General features: G+C 43.5%; 1 protein-coding gene across 1 annotated transcript in view; it reads right to left on the reverse strand.

Annotated features, from left to right (window-relative positions):
- The window catches only part of FCHSD2 (FCH and double SH3 domains 2), a 175,680-nt gene that overhangs the window by 26,912 nt on the left and 124,686 nt on the right, over nucleotides 1-24,082 (reverse strand). The window contains exons 8-11 of the mRNA XM_009890990.1: nucleotides 22,095-22,217; nucleotides 17,245-17,340; nucleotides 4,458-4,574; nucleotides 2,485-2,589 (exon numbers count right to left, since the gene is read on the reverse strand). Coding sequence (XP_009889292.1) covers nucleotides 2,485-2,589; nucleotides 4,458-4,574; nucleotides 17,245-17,340; nucleotides 22,095-22,217 — 441 coding nt within the window. The remainder of the gene's footprint in view (nucleotides 1-2,484; nucleotides 2,590-4,457; nucleotides 4,575-17,244; nucleotides 17,341-22,094; nucleotides 22,218-24,082) is intronic.

Genomic DNA, 24,082 nt, shown 5'->3' on the forward strand with positions numbered 1-24,082 from the left:
CTGCAAATGTTTGGTTTTCACATGCTACAAAGAATTACAATTGCATTACAAAAGAAAACATTTTTACTCAAAGCTTCCATAGGTTATTCTTCCATGGATCGTACGTGTGCAAATATCTCTTGTCTAATTAACAGTCCTGAAATTACTTAATAGTGTCACTTAGAGGAGCGGGGACTTATAAGGGTTGAAGCTAAAAGGAAAGGCCATCCCTAAGGAAAAGTAAAAAAAAAAACTTACTGAATTCATTTATTGGCTTCTCTTAAAAAAACCCCCAACCTGATACTATAAAGAACTTACATGGTGATATATAAAACACAAAGCGGCGTACACACCTACCGTCCAAAACTTCAGAGACAACTTCATGTCCTTGAAATGCACAGTAGAAAACGTGTATCAAAAGAAAAAGAAGAAAATGAGTGAAAATCACCCAACCACTGAGTCTTCCGAGACTCAAGTACTTGGCATTTTCACCATCTTCTGGTGTGAAACAGAACGTGTGTTAAATATTAGAAAGCTAAGGGACAGTTTAACTACGACACACCAGCTAGCACTGGAAAACCACAAAAATATATTATTTGTCTATATTAAAGGCTTTCTACCAAATACTCTAAAACGCATCTTGGAGAAAAATATTCCTGCTCTTCGCCTCTCAGGAGTACCGTTTGGTGTTTATAAGGATGTGCATATATGACTCTGCATTTGCTGCTCATTAGATCGGAGAACGGCACGCTGTATTTTCCCCCGTTTATCGCTTTTATCAATCACCTCCCCGGCCAGGCGCTTCTTGCCCGGTGTGTTTCCCAATGGAGCTCTATCCCTTCCTCCGCTTTTGGAAAAGACCGCTGCCTCCTACGGCACACTCCAGGGTTTATTTCTGATTTCACGTCTCTTTAGTTTATATATAAACCTTCCACTTCTTGGCATCTTCCTTCTACCCTCTACTCTGTTGCTGTGGCCAAGGCAACTTGCAATTTTGGCTGCAGCTCTTTTAGCTAACTCCCTCAGAAAAGCCAACCTTCTGCTGGGCAAAAGTCCTCGTGTGCTCTTAAATTTCTTCTTTGCTGCATCCGCCCAGACAATAACCGTGTGTTATCCCTGCCTTGGTGCGCTCTGTATCGTTCTTAGAGGACCACGGCCTGATTTCTATTGCGGAGACCCTTCTTAGCCATTACTACTGCAGCACGCGCTTTCAGAGTTCTAACTTTGCAGAATTTATCAAATAAAAAAATACTCGTGACAGTTTTTCTCTCCTCCACCTCCCCCAAGGAAACACTTTATCTCTTTGCTCAGTTTCCACTGATTTATTGGGTTCTGTTCATTATGCGTTCTTAAGACTTGCAAACAGTTCCAGGCTGATTTCATTTGTACCTTTTATACTATTTTCGTGCGAGAACCGTCTCCTCTGCAACTTCTTATCCTGATTTTGTTTCCTTCTGCTGCTGCTTTTATCTCCCATTCTCATGCTCTCTGTCCTTGCATATTTAATCATTAACTACATATACACTGAAGTACTTTGGAATATGGTCTGTTAGAAACAGTTTACTCAAAATAAAAGGCTATTGCATTTTGCTTTAAGAGAACATATTCTGGATTTGTTTTAAAAAGAGAGCCCAACGTTTATCGCACCAGGAGGAGGAATATTTTTACTCTCTATTTTCTAACCTCTTGAACTGTAAATCACATTCCTAATTACATCAGGTACTCTGAATATCTGGCGGTACGAGAAGCACTTAACTGAAACAATTATGTTTGCTCTACAGTTTTAATTAAGCGACCCAGTCAGCCGAAAACCAATAGATCAGTTCCTGTTGCTTGCAATAGGTTTTCTGACTCACTGGCCATGAAAACAGTTAACTTTTACCAACCCGACACCGGCCGTCGAGTACGAAGGTAGTTTATTTTTTCCTGAGTCTTTCTTAACCCAGAACAGGTCTCATAAACCTCTGTAACCTTTTCAAAAGTACCTCAAAGTAGAAGGAGATACAGAGATTATTTCAACTGTGTTCCCATTGACATTACAAATTAAGACATATATCAAAAAATACCAGAACAGAAGGCGGCACATCGGTGTGTGGCAGTTCCTCCTAGAAGCCAAAAAGTGTGAAGATAGAGATATTATCACCACTTTCCGGCATTAATTCCTTCAAGCAGAAGGGAACGAGGAAACTTGAGATTTTTTTTTCTCTATTTAAGACAAAGCCCCTAAATATAGAGATTCTTGACCTTTGCACAATAGCGGAAAATGCAGCAAGTTCAATCACTCTTCATCAGGAGTGGTTTTTAATATTATTCTCCTAACCTCAAGTCTTTCATTAAGTTGATTCAGTGATTTGAGAAGTACGAAATCAAGGAAAAAATTGACATCCTAAAATTCCCCGATTTTTGATGTTAAAAGCTTATATTTCCACACAAAAAATTAAATAGCTGTAACATAAATCCTTCCACGGTAAGCAGCTGAGCACGCCAAAATAATTTCCTTCTTACCTCAGCCTTGCGAATACTCTCTCTGGCTTCATCTATTTTCTGCTCCAGTTCTGCTCGGGTTTGCTCAGACATCACCGGCCCGTGGCATTCTAGCTCTTCAAGTGTCTGTCAGAAATAAGAAAACGCACCACAGCTGTAGTAAATCCTAGCAAGCCATTTACATGATAAATATTTATAACAATTCAGGGAAATTATTGTTTGATTAGATGTTGAGTTGACCGACAATAGCCCATTCCAGGAAAACAGATGATGAACAAGGCAAGAGCACAGTACTTCACATGGAAATTTCACTTGGGGGAATGTTTCAACATCTTCATGGAAACACGATATTGTGGTATGAATCAACTCATTTATATGTTGATATTCACATATTTAAAATGGGTATATTACTCCATATGCATGTCGGGATGGAAGAGAGCATCTTAAACATGGAGACAGAAGTTGCTAATGCTACAGGAACGTTGTGTCCGGAGGAGAATTTGCTGAATCACAGAAACCACGTTGGAGTCCCACAGAATCCCAGATGGGTGGGGGTGGGAAGGGCCCTCTGGAGCTCCCCCAGTGCCCCCCCCTGCCAGAGCAGGGGCACCTCCAGCAGTGGCACAGGACGGCGTCCAGGCGGGTTTGGAATGGCTCCAGAGGGGGAGACTCCCCCACCTCTCTGGGCAGCCTGTGCCACTGCTCTGCCGCCCTCACAGCAGAGAAGGCCCTCCTCAGGTTCAGATGGAACTTCCTTTTTTGAAGTTCGTGCCCGTTCCCTCTTGTCCTGTCACTGGGCACCACTGGAAACAGACTGTTCCCATCCCCCGGCACCCTCCCTTGAAGGATTGATCAGCATTGATAAGATCCCCCCTCAGTCTTCTCTTCTCCAGACTGAACAGCCCCAAGTCCCTCAGCCTTTCCTCATATGAGAGATGTTCTAATCCCCTCATCATCTTCATAGCCCTTTGCTGGACCCTCTCCAGCAGATCCCTGTCTTTCTTGAACTGGGGAGCCCAGAACTGGATGCAGTACTCCAGATGTGGCCTCCCCAGGGCAGAGGAGAGGGGGAGGATGACCTCCCTTGACCTGCTGGCCACATTCCGCCTGTGTAGTTTGAGGAATGGCTCAGACCACAGTGGAACTAGACAGCAGGTTCCCCACTTCCTGGGCTGAAACTCATAGAATATTATACGATATTACAGATACTGTAGTACAGACACATCCTCTTTAAGAGAATTTAATGTAGTTTGTGCAAGTCAGGCGTGACCCGAGCATGTGAAACAGATGTTTTTAGGCAGAAGTTAGCACAAGAACTTAGCGTGGGTCCCAACACTGTCTCCAAACAAGGGCATGAGAGCCTTTCCATAGATGTTTAAGGAATGCAGTGACCCAAGGGATGCATTTCTACTGGCTGACTTTAGTCTCGTTCCTAGACAATCTCAGCTGCATTCCAAAATACAGCTACCTGAAGAACCAGTTAGAATGTCCAAATACAGCCTGAGGTTCTTCTACATTGAGCCACATACGTAGAAATAAATTTATCAATACACACTTAATTTTGTGTCTTCACATTAGATTCAAGCGCGAATTACTTGTGGATTTTCCTAGTCTTGAAAAGGCTTTAAATATCCAAACTAATACATTTTTTTTTACAGGTAATATATATATAGTGGCGGTGAGAGAACCCCCGAAACTTTGGTTCGAGCAGAAGGAAGCTGCGTAGAACAGAGGTAAGTCTGTAAGTTATTTGCAGTAAAGTAGAAGTTGTCACTTCAGATTTACACGGGAATAACAAAACGTATTGACGAACCAAAATGTTTGAGGAGCTGCTAGCCCGGCAGTTTGAGTGCATCCTACCAAGAGAGGCTAAGATGAAAACAGCAGGTTGCCCGGAGAGGTAACAGGACAAAAATAATTCCTTAGCGCTTGCAGCAGCTCCTCTTTCATGCAGTGCGGAGCTGCACCAAATAAAATCTGTTTTCCAAACCTACCCGCTGACTGTGGACGATGTTTTTGTGCTCCCGGGCTACGCGGGTAGCCCATTTCCGAGCCTCCTTGTTGAGGCTGTGTTCTTCAGTCGTTCCAGTTTCCGATTCCAGTTGTCGACTCTGGAACGGAAAACAAGAAGAGAACGAGTTATGACATAGCCCCAGGGCTACCTCTGTAAATATGACAGTATTTAGTTACAGGATAACTTTATATTACATTTATCAGCCTGGGATCTTTTTTTCATGCAAAACAAGAAAGATTCAACAAAAAGAATTCTCTTCTGTGTGAACTCTGCAATGGTACCACGTTGTGGGAAGCCAACTATGACAGCAAAGCAAAGTTCACAAGAAGTCCCAGGTCAACTGTCTCAGGAAAATCAGCGTGACGCCAAATGCCAGACACAGCTCTACTGCAACGGAAGACATTCACGATGAATACAACTGCAACACAATTTCACCCACACACTATATCAAAATGATGGAGTCACCTAATTTCTAAAGTAACCATGCATTACAGGAAGCAAAGATGAAAGGTTAAGCGTGATCCAGTTGGCCATTTAGGTTCATTCTTGGTAATCTGAGATCGAATCATAACGACATCAAATATTTTAGAACAGCACAACCATTTCTGTCAAGTAAAAAAAACTGGCTGCAAAAGAACTTTAATTTCAAACCATGTTTTTGGATCTTGTTTCATCTTATGCCTGCTTTTATTGTGTCAGTAACAAAAAATATAATAATAATTTCTCCTCCCTCAAGAAATGTCAACTAAAGCAAGATGAAATAGTTCTCTATTGTCTACAGAGTGAACAGAATGCATATGAATCGCTGAGGACAGACGTTCCAGCATTTAATTACTTCGATCACTCTCAGTCTTTCTTTATTTCCATGAGTGCCACAGCAACTACCTTCTGCGTTTACATCTCAGCGTTTCGGATGTAAATCGGTCTCAATCTTTCCACTAAAGTAGGTTTCCTGATATTTCTTCTATATGTGTTGGTATTCCGTACACACTTACGGCACCTAGACTGCGTAAGGATGAGTAATTTAATAACGATTCAGTTGGAGAGAGTCCAACAAAGGGCCACAAAGATGATGAAAAGGTTGGAGCATCTCTCCTACAAAGAGAGGCCGAGGGAGCTGGGACTGCTCAGCCAGAAGAAGAGAAGGCTCAGAGGGATCTCATGGATCTATATAAATATGTGAAGGGTAGGTGCAAAGAGGACAGAGCCAGGCTCTTCTCAGGGGTGGCCGGTGACAGGACCAGAGGAACAGGAGGTTCCCCCTGAACATCAGGAAACAGTTTTTCCCTGTGGGGGTTACCGAGCACTGGCACAGGTTGCCCAGAGAGGTTGTGGAGTCTCCGTCCTTGCAAATATTCAAAAGCTGTCTGGGCATGAACCTGGGAACTGGCAACTGGCTCCAGACCAGATGATCTCCAGAGGTCCCTTCCAACCTAGATGATTCCCAGCGTAAGAAGGACATGGACCTGCTGGAGCATGTCCAGAGGAGGGCCATGAGGATGATCCGAGGGCTGAAGCACCTCTGATGGGAGGACAGGCTGAGAGAGTTGGAGCAGCTCAGCCTGGAGAAGAGAAGGCTCTGGGGAGAGCTCATTGTGGCCTTCCAGTGCCTAAAGGGGCTCCAGCAGAGCTGGGGAAGGACTTTTTACTGGGGCATGTAGTGACAGGACGAGGGGGAATGGATATAAACTGGAAGAGGGCAGGTTTAGATTAAACATTAGGAAGAAGTTTTTCGCTGTGAGGGTGGTGAGGCACTGGCACAGGTTGCCCAGAGAGGTTGTTGAGGCCCCATCCCTGGAGGTGTTCAGGGCCAGGCTGGATGTGGCCTTGGGCAACCTGGTCTGGTGGGAGGTGTCCCTGCCCATGGCAGGGGGGTTGGAACTCGATGATCTTCAAGGTCCTTTCCAACCTCAGCCAGTCTGGGATTCTATGATGTTGGGGTTTTTTTCTGAGCTAATCTCAGACTCTTCCCATCAGTAAAATGAGCTGTGAGAAGACATTATATTCACGCCACCTTCCCAGGGTGTGCTCCTGGCACAACAGAACAGACTCCTACAGCAAACATTTCAGTGGTTTCTCCAACTGATGTTAATCAATACTCCAAAGAGGATCCTCCAGAACAACTCCTCTTCCTGGACAACTCGCTGACTGATGCACGTCTCACTACCGAGACAGCCAGTGCAGTCCAGAGCCACCCTGTATTCTTCTTCATCACAACTCCTCCTCAGGCTTGTATAATCTTGCACAACCTTCGAGATCAACTGAAAAAATCCCCTAATAAATTATCACTGAAGAAGACAGAGTACGCTTAGTGCCGCTCAAAACAAATTGAGGTTGCGTACACATGTGTGACAAAAATGACTGTTGCATGAATTACCCTCTCTCACTCTCTCCTCTCTGGTTCAAAAGAGAGGATTTTTCTCCATCAGGTGTGGTTTGAAACTAGAGAAGATCCCACAAGTACGCAACGGTCGTTTAGGAAGGAGAAATTCAAGGTTAGGCAGCAGGAGGAAGGTCAGCGAGCAGAAAGACAAGGAATTCTTTTCAGGCGAGGTGAGAAGTCCCCAGGTGGGGCAGCAGAAGAGACGGTGTCATCGGGTGTTTGAGCAGGCCAAGCGGCACAATGCGGGTCAAGGAAGGAAGACAACGTTAATACCAGCACTTGGTACAGACTGGAGGAGACACTGGGAAGCAAACCAAAGCGATAACGAAAGCAAGACTTAATGCCTTTAGATTACGTTGCCCTCATGGGAGAGGCAATAATACTAACTTATGCTAACATCCTCGCAGAGGATTTAATTGAAAATGAGGCAAAAATGGCTTCAGCTTGTTACTTTGTTCAGCTAAGCTCCTTTTCCTCAAAACTGAATCTGGCCTTTATTCTTATTCATCCTCTTATTAAAAGAGAGCTGGGGGCAGCGGATTCAAGGGGTTGGACTGGATGATCTCCAGAAGTCCCTTCCAACCCTGACCATTCTGCGATTCTGTGAAGGAGATGATGGCCAACAGCAGAGGCCAGCGAGGGAAAGGAGGACAACCCCTACGCGCATACACGCTCCCGCCACAGGGCTCTGAAATATATCTAATGCTCCAGGAAACTCCCGGGCCGCTTTCCGCCTCTATTTCAAGAAGCCATAACTCAGCTGAGAAGCTTGCAGTGCTTCGACTTGTCCCTACAGAAGGCCACGAGGCATACATTAATAGACATCAAAAGAGGGGCGGAGGGGAGGTAGCATCCCCACGTTGCTCACAATGACCAAAAAAAACCCCAAAAACCAAAACCCCAAGAGGCTTTTACAATCCGGTATGCGACGTCAAGGTATTTTAGCTCAAAGCCAGAAACAAACATTTCCATGAAGTTCACCCACGGGAGCAGGACAGAGCCATAAAGCCCACCTTAGTAGTATTTTCAAAGTAAAAGGAATTGTTAGATTAGACATAGAACAGCCCAGAAGAGGAGGAGGGAAGTTCTAAGCACGTGGTTAGCTCTGGCATGAACAGGTAGGAGGGCAAAACTGCGTACCGGGCAAAGAACAGGCAGGTGCAGCTCTCTTCACCCATCCCCCCAGTTTAAATATTACATTGGTTTTTCCCTGCTTTTATTCAGGTGGCTTAATCATAGAATCACAGGCTGGTCAGGGTTGGAAGGGACCTCTCTGGAGCTCCCCCAGTGCCCCCCCCTGCCAGAGCAGGGGCACCTCCAGCAGTGGCACAGGACGGCGTCCAGGCGGGTTTGGAATGGCTCCAGAGGGGGAGACTCCCCCACCTCTCTGGGCAGCCTGTGCCACTGCTCTGCCTCCCTCACAGCAGAGAAGGCCCTCCTCAAGTTGAGATGGAACTGCCTATGGTCACCTTTGTGCCCGTTCCCTCTTGTCCCATCACTGGGCACCACTGAACAAAGACTGTTCCCATCCCCCCGGCACCCTCCCTTGAAGGATTTATCAGCATTGATAAGATCCCCCCTCAGTCTGCTCTTCTCCAGACTAAAAAGCCCCAAGTCCCTCAGCCTTTCCTCGTAAGAGAGATGCTCCAGTCGCCTCATCAACTCTGTAGCCCTTTGCTGGACCCTCTCCAGCAGTTCCCTGTCCTTCTTGAACTGGGGAGCCCCGAACTGGACACAGCGCTCCAGATGTGGCCTCCCCAGGGCAGAGCAGAGGGGGAGGATGACCTCCCTCCACCTGCCGGCCAGACTCTGCTTGATGCCCCCCCGGATGCCATTGGCCTTCTTGGCCACCAGGGCACATTGCTGGCTCATGGGCATCCTGTTGTCCCCCAGGACACCCAGGTCTCTTTCCACAGAGCTGCTCTTCTTCCACCGCTTCCAGCTGAGTCTTAACAGCTGCAGATCTGTGCAGAATTGTTTGACATTGCCTCTCCCCTATAAAACATCTCCTAACGAATCTTCAGTGTTCCCACTGGTCTTGCTCCTAACTCAGCATCTCATTTTCATGAAGAAAGAATACAGACTTTTTTTTCGGTCGCGTGATAACCTTCTGCATTATCCCAAGTGCTTTTTTGGTTTTTAATCTATTCCTCAAAAGCACTTGACCAGAAAAATGAATGCAAACTTTGTGGCTACTCCTAAGGGCATAGAAAAGAAATGAACTGTTATTGGATCAGAGTGTCATATTAGTTATTCATAAAGCAGTATTGTATCTAAGCAGACCTCACCCTTCCTTAAAGGTCTAAAAATAAACAACGTAAAAATGGGGTAATAAAAAGCACAGGGGAAAGACTGAGAGCTGTGGTCTGTGTGGATACCAGAAGTACAGGCAAAAGCAGGAGACAAGATCTAGAGGAAAAATTTAGTCTCCTGGGGAAGAAGCTGAAAACATGAACTCCTAAGCTGGACAAGACCAGAGGGAGCGGTGGAAATGCCCGGTCTGAATACTTGGCTGAGAAGCCAGCGTAGGAGAAAGGTTTCAAACCCAGCAGGACCTGGAACGCTTCCTGAATAAACGGAGCCGGCATGGCCGGGAGGGACTTCACCTGACCTGTAACAGACCAAGCTGCTGGCGCTTCAGAAGGCTGTGAAGGATCCTACAAGCAGAGGAGCAGCAGCAAGCTGACTGGGATGGAAGAGTACATGCTTCAGGAGGACTTCAAAGATGACCCGAGAAGTCTGTATCCTCAGGTAAAGACAGGGTAGAGGCGTATGAAATGAAAAACCAACTGACATTTACATAGGTACGAAGAAAGGAGTTAAATCAGAGATTTATCTGCTGTAGACATAAAAATGAAAAGCAGAGGGAAGAAGGTGGAGGGACTGAAGCGTCTGCTCCTAACCCGATTTACTAAATTAAGCTCTTGCTTAAGTGTTTTCAGGACTGGAACTCGGTGGTGGCAAGATGTCCAATGACTCAATTTAACCTCTTCCAAAAAAGAGGCAAACCAAAACCGCTCACCATGGCCAAGGAATGAAGGAAGAGCGAAAAAACCTGAGCTAAACTTAGACGGACGTTCTGCTGCTCCCTCAGGGTTTGGATACCAGTGAAAGCAGTGTTTAACGCTAAAAATTCAATCAGTAAACCAACAGAAAGTACTAGATGACTTCAACCAGCTAAAGAGCTTAGAGGCTGTTTCTTAAATTAACAAATGCATTTGAGTCTGTAGACACGTGTCGCTTCTCCATTTTTGTCTGAAATGTTGTTGCAGGTGCAGGAGTTGCCTTACGAGAGGGACAACCGCAGGGCTTGCGCTCTCCTATTTCGGCCGTTATATCCGGATGCAGATGGCACACGTGCAGTTTTAAGAGCAGAAAAGAAGTTGGCTCTCGAGCCTAAAAAGCTCCTTATTTTTGTAGCTGAAGACTAAAAAAGTACGCTTCAACAAAAGGAAAAAAACAGTAAACATTTGTTGCATGCACATCACCGACACGAAACACACCTAAAAAGCATTTCTTTTCAAGAGGTGAAAATGAGAGGTTCCCATGCCAACGTCAAAAAAGAGGCTCAACCTGACGATCAACGCTTCCAGGGAGAAGGGAGGAATATGCATGACATTTTTCACACATCTCATGGTTAAACGCAGCAGTCGTAAGAAAACCGTGAGTCAAGTTTGGTGCTCATTTTAGTCTACTATTGCAGAACTAATTTAATTTTAATTTAGCCAACAGCGAGCCAGGACTGACTTGCACTTCAGTAAACTTTCAACGTTGCAAACAGGACACCCCCATCATAAAAATAAAGATTATTTGCGTACAGGGTTTGGTTTTTAACACTCAGAAGAATAAAAAAGGACCTCCATCTACTATTAACAGGTTACATAAACTTCTGTACGTATGTTATGATAAAGTTAAAACCAAACCAACCTACTATTGCTGCTTTACAGAACCACATTCTGCTTTTTAATCTAATAAATTAAGGTCTCACCGTGGCCAGCGCTGGGGGGCTGCAGGAGGATAAGGAGCATCCTATCAGGCAGGGAGTAAAGAAACTAATTACATTTAAACTCATCACGAGAAAGATGGTCCTGGGCTATCTGAAGAGAGAAAAGGGGCCCTGGGACTTTTTGACGTCATCTGGGCCGAAAAATAGTCCACCCCACACGATTGCACGTTTTTTACTAAAGAAATTTTCTACAGCAAAAGAGTTAAATCTCAACAAATATAGAAGCTATTGTCTGACATCTGGTGTAACCGAAACTCTCCTTACTAAAACTACCCACGAAAGGAACAGTTGTACAGCCATATGTATGGAATAATTTATCCCATTGGTTTTTAGGGGGTTTATTTTTAATTTTGGTGCATTAATTATTTTGGGGGATCATTGACCGTTAGTTAGAAATCTCCTCTGAAACAGACTATGCACACAGCTTGCTGCAGCAGCCGATGCCAAACACGTTAGGATAGGGTTACTGTAAAGGTTCTGGCTCTGTTTTTTCTCATCTCTGGGTTTTTGGTGGTTTTTTTTTGAAAGACTGGAATCTTAAAAGTATCATTTTTTGTTAGATGTCAGTGATTAATGCAGCTTTGTTGCTCCCAGTGCATGATGCTTTTGTATTAAGCAGTTTTGTTATACAGCAGAGAGTACAAGCCATAAATCCTTTTATTTTTTTTTTTAATTTTAATCTTATTTACTTTTTAAAGTTTTCAATCTTCTCACTGAAATTAATTTTTAAATTAGACTGCAGTGTATTTTCCTTAGTGGATGTCCACCCTCACCCTCATAATTACCCTTATTTGCCTCAGCGAACACAGCAGCTGCATTCCCATCCAACGTTCCAAAAATCTATACCGCAGTCTGTTATAACTATAGAAAAATTGCTCTCATTAGGCAACGAAAGGAAAAAGTATCTTTTGAATCAACTTTGACACCGAGAAATTGATTTCAGAGATATTTTCAACGCAATATAAACAACGCTCTGTTTCTTTAGTGGCGGCTTCTTTCGAGTGTTATTTCTGCTCTCTAGTCTGACTGTTCGAAATTATTGGGAGTTTTGCTTAACCAGTGTTTCCGGACTGTCAACGAAACAATACTAACAGCGTGCTCTCTACATTAAAATAAAATCAATGCGGTAGTGAGCCAATTTCAGCTCATTATACTTAAAGTCATCAGAAACGCTGTTAAAATCCAACCCAAGATAAGAGAGCCAGCAACTCCAGGGTGTGGACTCTCCCTTTTCTTCCAACCACCCTCTCAATATCGACCTCAAATATGAACGTTATAGCTCAGACCTTATTTTAACCACGACCGGGATGGGAGGAATTAAATAAAATGGGGTTTAGTCATGTCGGCCACACACAAGACATGTCAAGTTATCCAGGGAATCTACAGCTTTGCCAGGCTCCCGCTTGCATCTGCTCGGCATCTACCGGACATTTCTTCACCGGAATGACTTTATCTCTCCTCAGCAGTAATTCCATAGACTTTATACTGTGATAAAATTAAATATTTTTTTTTATATATATATATATATTTAGCTTCACAAAAGTTATAATTAAATACAGTCACCTTACTCCGTTCTGGCATTAAAAGCACAGGCTACTCTAAATACAGAAGTAGTGCATTCTCAGAACTTGTCACTTTGGGCCTTACCTGAGGGATTATTTTTTAATAGCTTTACAGTTTATATGTCGTGAATTTGTCTGGATTTAAATATTGATATGAAACATCAAATATTTAGAGTCAGCAATTATAAAAATAGACTAGATCATCCTTTAGAAAAACAAAGGGATTTTAAAATATTTAAACATATTTAAAACTAAATAAATTTTCAGTATCTTTTAAATAATTAAACAAATTCAATGGTAAATGCTGAGATGAGTCAACACCTCTGCCTCTGTATGCATGCTCAGAAACCCGCTAAAGGTAAAGTCGGACAACGCATAGTCCTCAATGGAATCCCAATTCCCATTTATACGGTGATTTCTATTTATTTTCAAACCTCTGGGCACTTACCGAGTTGAGAAAACACGCCGTGCCACAAGCAAGCACGATGTCCTCTCACAAGCATAGCTTATTTAACTTTTCCGATATCGCTTAACAAAAGCTGCTCAGAAATTCACAGAATCACAGAATTTCAGAGCTGGAAGGGACCTCTAGAGCTCACCCAGCCCCACTCCCCTGCTAAAGCAGGACTGCCCAGAGCACATCACTCAGGACTGCATCCAGGCGGGTCTTGAAAATCTCCAGAGAAGGGACTCCACCCCCTCCCTGGGCAGTCTGTGCCACTGCTCTGTCACCCCAACCGTAAAGAAGTTCTTCCGTGTGTTGGAACGGAACTTCCTCTGTTCCAACTCGAGCTCATTGCCCCTCGTCCTGTCACTGGGAACCACCAAGAAGAGTCTGGCTCCATCCTCCTTCAACCCCCCCTTTAGATATTTGTATGCCATAATAAGGTCTCCCCTCAGCCTTCTCTTCTCCAGGCTAAAGAGTCCCAGCGCTCTCAGCCTTTCCTCGTAAGGGAGATGCTCCAATCCCTCAATCATCTTGGTTGCCCTTCACTGGACTCTGTCCAGCAGTTCCCTGTACCTCCTGAACTGGGGAGCCCAAAACTGGACGCAGTATTCCAGTTGTGGCCTCACCAGTGCCGAGTAGAGGGGGAGAATGACCTCCCTCGACCTACTGGACACACTCTACCCTATGCAGCCCAGGATTCCACATTCAAGATATTCTTCTGCCTGTGAAGTGAAATTCTTCCTCATTCTCACAATCTCATCTATAAACCTTGTGCATCCAAGCAATGAGGGATGAAACTGCAAAACTTTCCGACCAACCTTAATGAGATGTTTTCTGCAAATTCCAGTGAGAAAAATGTATTTTATTTTTTTTTTCACGCCGATATGCTGGCATAGAAATAAGATTTGGCTACATTTTTTACTTGCGTGCTAAAAGCAAACGACAGCACCGGTAATGTCCAGGGGAATCTATGGTCGCCGGCGACACGTAGATAAAAAACAGGAAAAAGACTTCCAAAGTTTAGTGTCAGCTTTTTGCTGCCGTTGTCCTCTCGCACTGCGGATACGTTTTTGCTCGTCTGGCTCATTTTCTCACGTGATAACACGCGGTTCAAGGAAAAAGAATCTTTTTTCCAAACAGGAAACAGAGAAAAGTTGACCGATTTCCTCTCTGTTTCGCCCTGTTCTTACGGCGAGGGCTTATCTGTGAAGTACGGGGACAGTATGTTTTCAGCGCAAGGGATTTCTGCAGACTTAATAAATATCCCGCGCCTCGTGGGAGGATGTTGGATGATTAAACTGTCACTACGTCGAATACAGCAGCAGTCTCCGTGTAAGGTCAGCACGTGCTGACTGGTTTTCCTTGCCAGGCTAACGGTATTTCAACAGACCCTTTTATTTTTTCCATCTTGCTGTTCGTAAAGGCCCAAGCCATTTCGTGGATTCATTTATTGAAAGGATTAAAGCTCATTGGGAATTTAGCGTTTTCTTATGGAATACTTTAAAACCAAACCTTGTTTCCTTAAGGGAAAACGGTTTGTTTTGAAAAAAATCTACAAATTTTCTTTTTTTAAAAAAAATGAATTTACTGAATTTACTGAAACAATCTCAGTAGTTTAGTAACATGAACAAATGCATAAAGTTAAGCTCAAAACAATGTTTTAAATAACGGAAAATAGGTGATCGGTGTAAAATGTTTTGTAGCGGGCTTCTCGCTGTGGACGCGCCGGAGTCTGCATCTCAGCCAGTGTTAGTGTGATGCCGGGGAAACAAAAATACTGAAAACTGATGGAAACCCATTTCATACCTGTCGTTCTTCGGAATAGTCTCTTTTGCAGGCTCTGACCGTGCACGGGCAGAGTATTTTAAAAGTAAATTGAGCTGCGGGGTTTGCACCTGACTCAAGGATCGCACGGCGATCCGTTCCACGTTCCTCTTTGGCAACAGCAAAATTTTGAGACAGACCATGTAAAACCAGAATTTATAAAAGTATTCTGAGCTTTTCCTACAGCTGAGTTCCACATCGTTATTGTTTATAACATTCTTCTTCCCTACAATATTCACAATTTCATTCCGGTAATATTTAAATGCTCCAAACTTTGACCCCAGTGACGGTAGAACAGGTATTTGGTCTGAAGAGAGGCTACAATTTGTTCTTGGAAAAGGTTACTATTAAACATTTAATTAGATGTATTGATCACTCTACTTGTCTTTCTTTCAGCGTTAGTCTTTGGTGTGAAAATTGTCATGCATAACCCACAAAAACTAAAAGCCAACTGATAACCTCAGCAGACCATGTGCAAAGAGAATACGTGGCAAAAGAATGCTTGATAATTGTTCTTCTATTAAATGTTGTTCGATTAATGAGAAAACATACAATTTCTGACGAATTCAAAAGCCTCAGCGAAAGCCCTCATTCTCTTGTACTTATTGATTAAAAATGGTGAATGTGTAACCTGTAGGATCCTGTTAGCTGAGCGTAATTATACGGGTCATAAAGAAGCCCGCATAATTTATCTACTTTTGTGAACACCGGTTACAGAATAAGCAGCTAAAAGCTCAAAAAGTGGAGTGCAGTGAAGAAATGCAGTAACTCTACAGCCCAAGCGGGTCAGCCAAGTCGAGAAGTCACCACACGTGAGGTACTGACGCATCTTGAGACGCGAACGACCCCTTCGCTGCCTTCTAAAATTCTCCTGAAGTTAAGGAGTACAAGCAGCGCACAGGCACAGTGTCAGCCCGCACAAGCGCCGTGTCAAAGAATCATGTCATTTTTCCCGTTGAAATGTTTAATAAGGGTGAATAGCAGTTCTGTTTTACACGGGGATAGCCCTCTGGAAAAAGAACAAAATTAAATTAGTAGTGGGACTGCATTTCATCAGCGCATACTAATAGCCTGCAGTTGTCATACAAGCTTCCCCGTTCACATTGGAGAAGTAACCAATTATACACATCGCTATCTCGAGCTGTGAAATTTTAATTCATGCCCCCAAAAGATTAGAATATCAATTACAAATGCCGGGCAAGTGAAAAAGAGAAGTGTGAAGCCGATCCCCACAAATAACACGGTTCAATTGCTTTTTCCTTCTTTAAGTTCAATCTCATTGTGGAAAAAGCTTCTTTTTTTTTTTTCTTCACCCCATTTTTTATATATGTATTATGCATTCTGTTGCCACCTCTACACGAGTGTAAACGCAGCATCCCGAGCCACACGCGTAGCAATAACGACACAAAAGCCAAAGGCTGAGCGTAAATACTCCCATATACCTCCGCTATAGTCATTCTCATAGCACTGACAGGGCAGGGCTCAATGTCCACCAGCTGAACTGCATTAAAACTCTGGAGGCGGAGAACGCACCAGGAGGAAAACACACAGCAGCAAAGGTTAGAAAAGCAGAGCAAAAGAGAGTTAGAAAGATTCTGGTCACTGTATTAAGAACAACCTCAAACTTTCCCCAAAGAACTGACTCTCTACAAAGGAGATGGAAGAAAAATCGAATTCAGAGTTTGTTAAAATGGAAAGACAAAGGGAAACTGTGTTAGAGATGTCAGCACTTCTGGAAAAATCACCCTTAGATATCAATTAACGGGGTTCTTGAATTTAATCACCTGAACGGGAGATCAAGACATTTCTGTCCAAGTCCATTTATGAATGAATTCAAATAATAAAAAGCTGCATAAGGTGAATTTTTTAAAAAAATCTAGACTTAAACTGTTAATTCTTAAAATACCATTAGCAGCATCGGTGGGACACCAACAACCTACTTTTCTTGAAATGCTGTTTGGAAACGTATTTACACACTACGATTTACTCAATTTTAATGTCATTAATGATTGCTTTGGAAGCAACATGGGTATCAAAAGAATATTTCCTGTGATTATTTTGGAATGCAATGTTTTAACAGTGTTCTTTCTAAATGGATAACTTCTTATATGTATGTATAAATATTCATTGAGCAATTTAGAGGTACCCGGACACTTTATTCGGCATAGCATCACCCACGTTGTAGCCCAGTATTAGTGAATCTTAGGAGAATCTCACCAGCACGATAAAAAGCAAACAAAATGTAGTAAGAATTGCACGGAAAGCAGAGAAACACGGGACCGCTAGTCACAATCTGGAAGTCAAAAAAAGATTCCATTCTTCTGCGGATGACGGTGAACCTGTTTGATGCTTTTGTTACGATCACCCACCTACTGCAAGCAGAGCTGGTGCAATCAGGCCCCTTTCCCTTTCTTTTCCAAAAATACAGCACGAGGTTAAACCCGCCTGGGATACCAGGGAAGGCTATTCTCTTACCCATTTATAACGACATTCTTAAAAATAGAGCAAGGAGAAATAAATCAAGGAATTCAGCGGGGTTCTTACAGTGTCACTGTCACTCGGTTGGAACTGGAAAGGCTGCGGTTTGTGAAACACGGAGTTCTCCTGTAAAAACAGCTGTAGATTGTAATCCCGCACCACCTGAGAAAATAACAAAGGCCATTTAGAGCTCTTATTTTGTAAACTTAAAAACATGCTACATAGCAAAATTAGAAGACTACTTCAAACAGAGACCAAATCCACAGCAGAACCTTAAAGGCAACAAAAGGAAACAGAGGAGGTGATTCAGGGCGGTGTAACACACTGGTAGGACACACACAGGATGACAAAGAGCTAAAAAATATCTGCCATTAACCAACAGAAGATCCCACAAAGGCAAAATGGGGGAAAAAAGCACCAACTATCAAATATACGGTATGTGGTGTCACACCATAAATATTTTTCTCTCCTCTTGCGGATAATTTCTTGTGCACGGTTCTTACTTAAGCTGAAATGTCTTCTTTTTACACAAATTATTAGTTGCAGGAGCTGAAAAGACTATTTGGAAGAACGCATACAAAATCAGTTGCAAAATTAATCTCTTTATATCAAATTGCTTTCAGAGAAAACTCTCATAGTTTCCATTTTGCTAAACCAAAACTACTTCAGCTCCTAAATTTGTTTAATTATACATTTCACATAGCATGACACATAGCCCTAAACAAATCCCGTATGTCACAATTTACACATATTTATAAAGAAAAACTCAGTGATTGCAATGGGAAAAAATAGTATCTCTGGTTGAAGAACTCTACAGAGTATTCACTGCTTCAATTGATGAAAAAGCGTAAATAGCAGCATGAAATTATAAAAATCTACTACCAAACTGAGGGTTTAAATGCACAGAAGTGTATAATAAAGATGGTATTTACCCAGAAATAGCAGCAGTATTGTATATGACTGAGAATTGTGATTACACTGTATGTACAATGGTAAATACATGTTCTCTAATGCATCAACATGTTGATGCTTGTGTTACCGAAATACTGAACTGTAAAAAATTAATCTTCAGTTGAAGAAAGTAAATAGTCCTCCAGGGCCAATAATGCACTCATTTAAAACAGTAAAGTACATAATTACTGCACCAATCTCAGCAGTTGAATATAAACACATTCAAATGTGTAGAAAACATACAGAGAAGACATACGGGGAGTCTGGTGGAGGAATTCCCATAAATAGAGATTTGGGAAATTGTAGAACGGGTTGGGTTGGAAGGGACCTTAAAGATCATCCAGTTCCACCCCCCTGCCCTGGGCAGGGACTCCTCCCACCAGACCAGGTTGCTCCAAGCCCCGTCCAACCGGGCCTTGAACACCTCCAGGGATGGGGCAGCCACAGCTTCTCGGGGCAACCTGCCCCAGGGGCTCACCACCCGCACAGCCAACAATTTCTTCCTAATATCTCATCTCAATCTCCCCTCTTCCAGTTTGAAGACATTCCCCCTCATCCCATCACTACATGCCCCTGTAAAAGTCCTTCCCCAGCCTTCTTGTAGGCCCCCTTCGGGCACTGGAAGGCCGCAATAAGGTCTCCCCTTTTTGGCCTTCTCTTCTCCAGGCTGAACGCCCCCACCTCGCCCAGCCTGTCCTCCCAGCAGAGGGGCTCCAGCCCTCCCAGCAGCTCCGGGGCCTCCTCTGGCCCCGCTCCACCAGGTCCATGTCTCTCCTGTGCTGAGGCCCCCGAGCTGGAGGCAGCACTGCAGGGGGGTCTCCCCAGAGCAGAGCGCAGCAGAGGGGCACAATCCCCCCTCGCCCTGCTGGCCACGCTGCTGGGGATGCAGCCCAGGATGCCGGGGGCTCGCTGGGCTGCCAGCGCACATTGCTGGGTCAATGTTGAGCTGCACATCCACCAACACCCCCACGTCCTTCTCCTCAGCACTGCTCTCCATCCATTCTCCCATACTACAGGAGGAATCACCCACAGCTTCAGACGATGCCCAGCACTGACCACGGCATCGTGACATCTTCTGGTAAACAGCTCTGGTCTCCGTAGACCTTGAGACACACGGGATCATGGACTGCAGCACTCACCTCTGTGCCACTCCAAATACAGGTAATTATTTCAAACGAACTTCAATTAGGAAAAAAACCCAAAGCATAGTTACTGAGGACATGAAAACCTTTACAGTTATTTTAATGCAATAATCTTCCACTGTAGACTGCTAACTCAAACCCAACTCAATTCTTCAAAGCAGAAACCCCATCTTTACAACAGCTCTCAGAAGAAAATTTCCCTCAAAACAACAATATTTAGTTATAAATGAGAACAACCGTTGAGAGTGTGCAAGTCTAGCAAATTAACACCCGGGAGCATTTCGCACAATGTATGTGACAATAGTTAAAAAGAAAATGAAAAGACTCCGAAGCAACACAGCTCAGGATAAAGCCGCAACTTTTCCGAATGGATTTCCTGCTATTCAGAAATTAAGTCAATGTTCTCAGGCAGTTTCTTTATGAAGTCAATGTCAATTGACATGTTAAAATAGACCTGAAATCAACTGTTAAATACATACCGTGTGCAAAAAGAAGGCATAGTCAGAAAGGTGCATAAATGAAATTATTCGCCCTAGGTTGGTGAAGCTTCTTACCAGAAACATCACAGAAATGTTATTCAAAACAGCAAATGGAATTTCAGAAAATGTTCCAAAGAAAATCGTTTTTTTTTTTTCCAAAAGAGAACTGCAAGAAGTACGAGTCTTGAATAAAACCGTTCAATTGAAAAGGAAGTTAAATCGCATTTTCATATGCCCAGCGTCAAAGGGTAACACTTCTTGCCAGAGGAACGCCGTGGGTCACCCCAACCTAGCGGTAATAAAACCTCCAAGCCTGTGACAAACGATGCTACGATAAACTATGAAAAACCTTCATTTTATTCAGAAAAACTTGTTTGGGAGAGGTTTCCCTCCATCTGCATTAGCACTGGGTGACCGACCACGTCCCGTGCAGCGGAACACACCACCGCCCTGCGCGCCTGGAGCGGTCCCCACCGGCTCTCCCGCTCTCGGGAGGAAAGAAGGCACTTCTGGGGAGCAACTTGTCTCCTTCAAAAGTAAATATAGTTGAATTCCACCTCGGCAACAGAAATATAGCTCAGATGAAAATACTAAAGCGTTCCGACCAATGGTCCGAAGTGGCTTTTCTAGAGGTAGCTCAGCAAGCTTCTGATCTTAAAACTAACAAAGAACAGGTGAAGTATCAAAAAAACCCCACAATAAATATTTAAATCTTCGCTTTGATGGCAAGCTGGGTTTTATTGCAAATTACTAAATTGCTAACAAATTTGTTACACGCTTAATACTCGAGCTGCTTTTGATACGGAGTTTCTACTCCGGATTCACCTCTCCTGTTTGAGCCGATTCCTGCAACGTAGACCTGCAGGAAAAGCTTAAAATTTAAATGAAAAGATGAGCAAAGCCTCCATCCGTGGAATAAGCCACCGATTGATGTGTTTAGTCTTTCAGAGCGAGACACAGGTTTTCAGAAGTAACGTAACACAATTTTTTCTCCTCTGCATTCTTGAACGGCGAGAAAATTGGTGCTGCTGAGCTACAAACCAGTTGTAAAAATCCTGTTCGGACCCGACAGCTGTATTTACAGTTTCGTTCCTTCTCCAGGCGTTGTGCTAACTTAGTAAAGCAGAAGGAGAACTGTTTTCCTCCGTACAGCACGACGTTGTTACTGTACAAAGCAAGCTGCGGGCTTCAGCGGCTTGCTCCCACGAGCTATCGCAAGCTCCGCGCGCACAAACCTACAACGAAGTTATTCCTCCGCAAACGAGCTGTTTGCAAAGGAGAGTTCAGTCAGATGAGAGTCTCAGCCAGGTAACGCTCCTGATATTCCCATCACAAAGCACCGCATAGACTATTGAGAAATTAATCACGAATATGTAGCCTTTATATATAAGCATATTTGGTTAAAAGATTCCAAACCAGCCTTTTGGGGGAGGATATTTTAAGCCGACCTGAATGACATACTCTAAGGTAAATTATTGAAAGTCCCTTCCCAACAGAAGATAAAATGGTATTTTCATTATCTTTACAGTTGCTGCCAAGTAAATTTAAAGACAAGCTAGCGTGAAGCCAATTTTTAATCCACTCTCTTTCTACCTAATCAGGTGGGAGTTAGCATGCTTGCAGGTGAATCAGGAACCTGTTAAATACGCTGTTTCTACGTAAGTCCCAGCGTAAAGGAGCTCTGGTTTTGTGCGGGTGGTTAAGGTATACATACAAAGGAATATAATGACGGCACCAAAGCAGCTCGTTTGAGCTCAATGGCAATTATTTATTATTTTTTTTTAGCCCAGCAGATGAATTATTTAAGTATCAAGATTATCCTGGAAGCAATCACGTATTCCCAATTCTGGCTGCTTGACAAAGCAAACAAACCACGGCTATGACAAGACTCTAATCTGTTTTCTCTGTTTGTCATTCTTAATTCAAGGGAGAAAACACCGTAATATTTTGGTTTTTAAGTTGACAGTCAATTATTAAGAAATGATCCAAACACAGGGTTTTATCGCGACGGATGACTAATGCGGTTCCACATTACCCAGTGCAGAACTCAGCTGCAATTTCTCTTTTCAAACGTGCAGAGTGAGCGTAAGCGAACATCCCTTGATTGCTCTTCTCCAAAGACCTGGTACTGTGTAAGTGTACTCATGAGAACGCAATCTGGGTGGCAACAGGAAAAATTCTCCCCAAGAAAACCGTCCGCTTTCTTTTAACTTAATACCACACAGGAATAACCAAAAATAATAACCATTCGGTTTTGTCATTCTTTTGGAAGCAAACCTTAAGCCTGGGAACTTCTATATGCCGTAGGTATTCCGTTACAAAGGTTCGTTCAGTTCAAACTTACCCTGCTGGAAGTCTCCAGTAAAAACTGGAATGTGTTTTGTACAGCTTGGCACGTCTCTAGTTCAGTCCTGCTGAATGCCATTAAATAATCCTTAAGGTGATCATATACATTTCCATCAAGAGCCTGTAGGAGGGAAAGAATTGGAGAAAATTAAGAAAGAAATTAAGAAAAGCCATATGTACTTGGCAATATGATTTACTAATAGTCGCCTTTTGATTTTTAAGATGCTCATCTAATTTCTTTAGCCGGGATAGCGACAGGTGGACATCTTTCATTTTTGACCAGGAGGAATGCCAGGGCTTGATTTCCATTAGATGGCACCACAGAGCACCGTAACGATATCGCGTTATAATAACCGATTTCCATCCAGTTGTGTAATACAGCCACAGCAGAACAGTGAGGTCAGGTTTGGACAAGGGGATACGCTCAGGGAGATGTCATTTATGTCAGGAGAGGGACCGGGTAACTGCAAGGACGTGGGGCTTCGACCAGCCTCAAGTCACTGGACCACACTCCAAATGACACTACCAAGGCACTCAACATCTGTACGCGTCAGAAACACACCTATTTGCTTATTAAAACCTGCTAATCAATACCGCCCAGTTTACATAAGCACAAGGCAGCCCTTCTGCGCACAGAAATACCAAACAAAAACGTATGTACGACACCAAAGTTCAAACTCAAAAGCCCTGTTGCAACCGGAGCCGTAATATCGCATCGCACGGCCGAGGTCACACGTAGGTTTAATGCAAGTTCTGTATTAAACACGTATGACTTTGGAAGTGACTGACAATTTCGTTTAAATTTCACAGATATTCATTTAAATAGTATACACCAAATTTCACAGATAATCACTGAAATAGTATATTCACTGAAATAGCGTAGTGCAGATCTCAACTGATTCAGGAGTACATTTCTGTATAAAATCGCATTTGATTATTAGAATAATTTTGAAAGTTCAGGGGGAGAGAAAAAAGGTGAAATTGTGCAAGCCTTAAGAAATAGTTTTTGCCCCAACAAAACTGAGCCCAACACTTAAGACGAGGCCAACAGACAAATGTAGAGCAGACACAAATCACTCAGCACTGAGGACGAACAGTTCTGAGCAGAAGAGGTTTTCCTTCTGCAAGAAAAGCTTCACCCACCATGAGCGCACAGCTCCAGCGACCACAGAGGAAATTCAAACTTAACATACAGACATAGAATCATAGAATCGCTGAGGTTGGACGGGACCTTTAAGATCATCAAGTCCAACCATCAACCTACCCTGACAAAACCACTTCTAAACCATGTCCCTCAGCACCACATCTACCCTTTTTTTAAACACCTCCAGGGATGGCGAATCCACCGCCTCCCTGGGCAGCCTCTTCCAATGTCTAATAACCGTTTCAGTGAAAAAATGTTTCCTCATATCCAATCTTGACATAACTCGAACCCGTTTCCTCTTGTCCTATCAACTGTCACCAGGGAGGTCAGCCCCCACCTCTCTACCCCCTCCTTCCAAGTAGTTGTAGAGGGTGAGAAGGTCTCCCCTCAGCCTCCTCTTCTCCGGGCTGAACACCCCCGGGTCCCTCAGCTGCTTCTCATCAGACGTGTGCTCCAGACCCCTCACCAGCTTCGTTGCCCTTCTCTGGACACACTCCAACAACCTTCTTGGCCACCTGGGCACACTGCTGGCTCATATTCAGCTGACTGTCCACCAACACCCCCAGGTCCTTTTCTGCCGACAGCTTTCCTCAGTGAAGGATGCCTTCAGGTAAACAATATAATTGTGCTACTGGAATTCTCCTATCTGAAATTTTATATCCAAAATCCATTTTATACCACACTGCTGAGGGGAGACTTCATCACTCTCTACAACTATTTGAAAGGACACTGTAGAGGTTGGTGCTGGTCTCTTCTCACAGGTAATTAATGACAGAACAAGAGGGAATGGCTTCAAGCTCCAACAGGGGAGATTTAGACTGAACCTTAGGAAAGGATTTTTC

This window comes from Charadrius vociferus, unplaced genomic scaffold (genome assembly GCF_000708025.1).
Source record: "Charadrius vociferus isolate BGI_N301 unplaced genomic scaffold, ASM70802v2 scaffold407, whole genome shotgun sequence".
NCBI lineage: Eukaryota > Metazoa > Chordata > Aves > Charadriiformes > Charadriidae > Charadrius > Charadrius vociferus.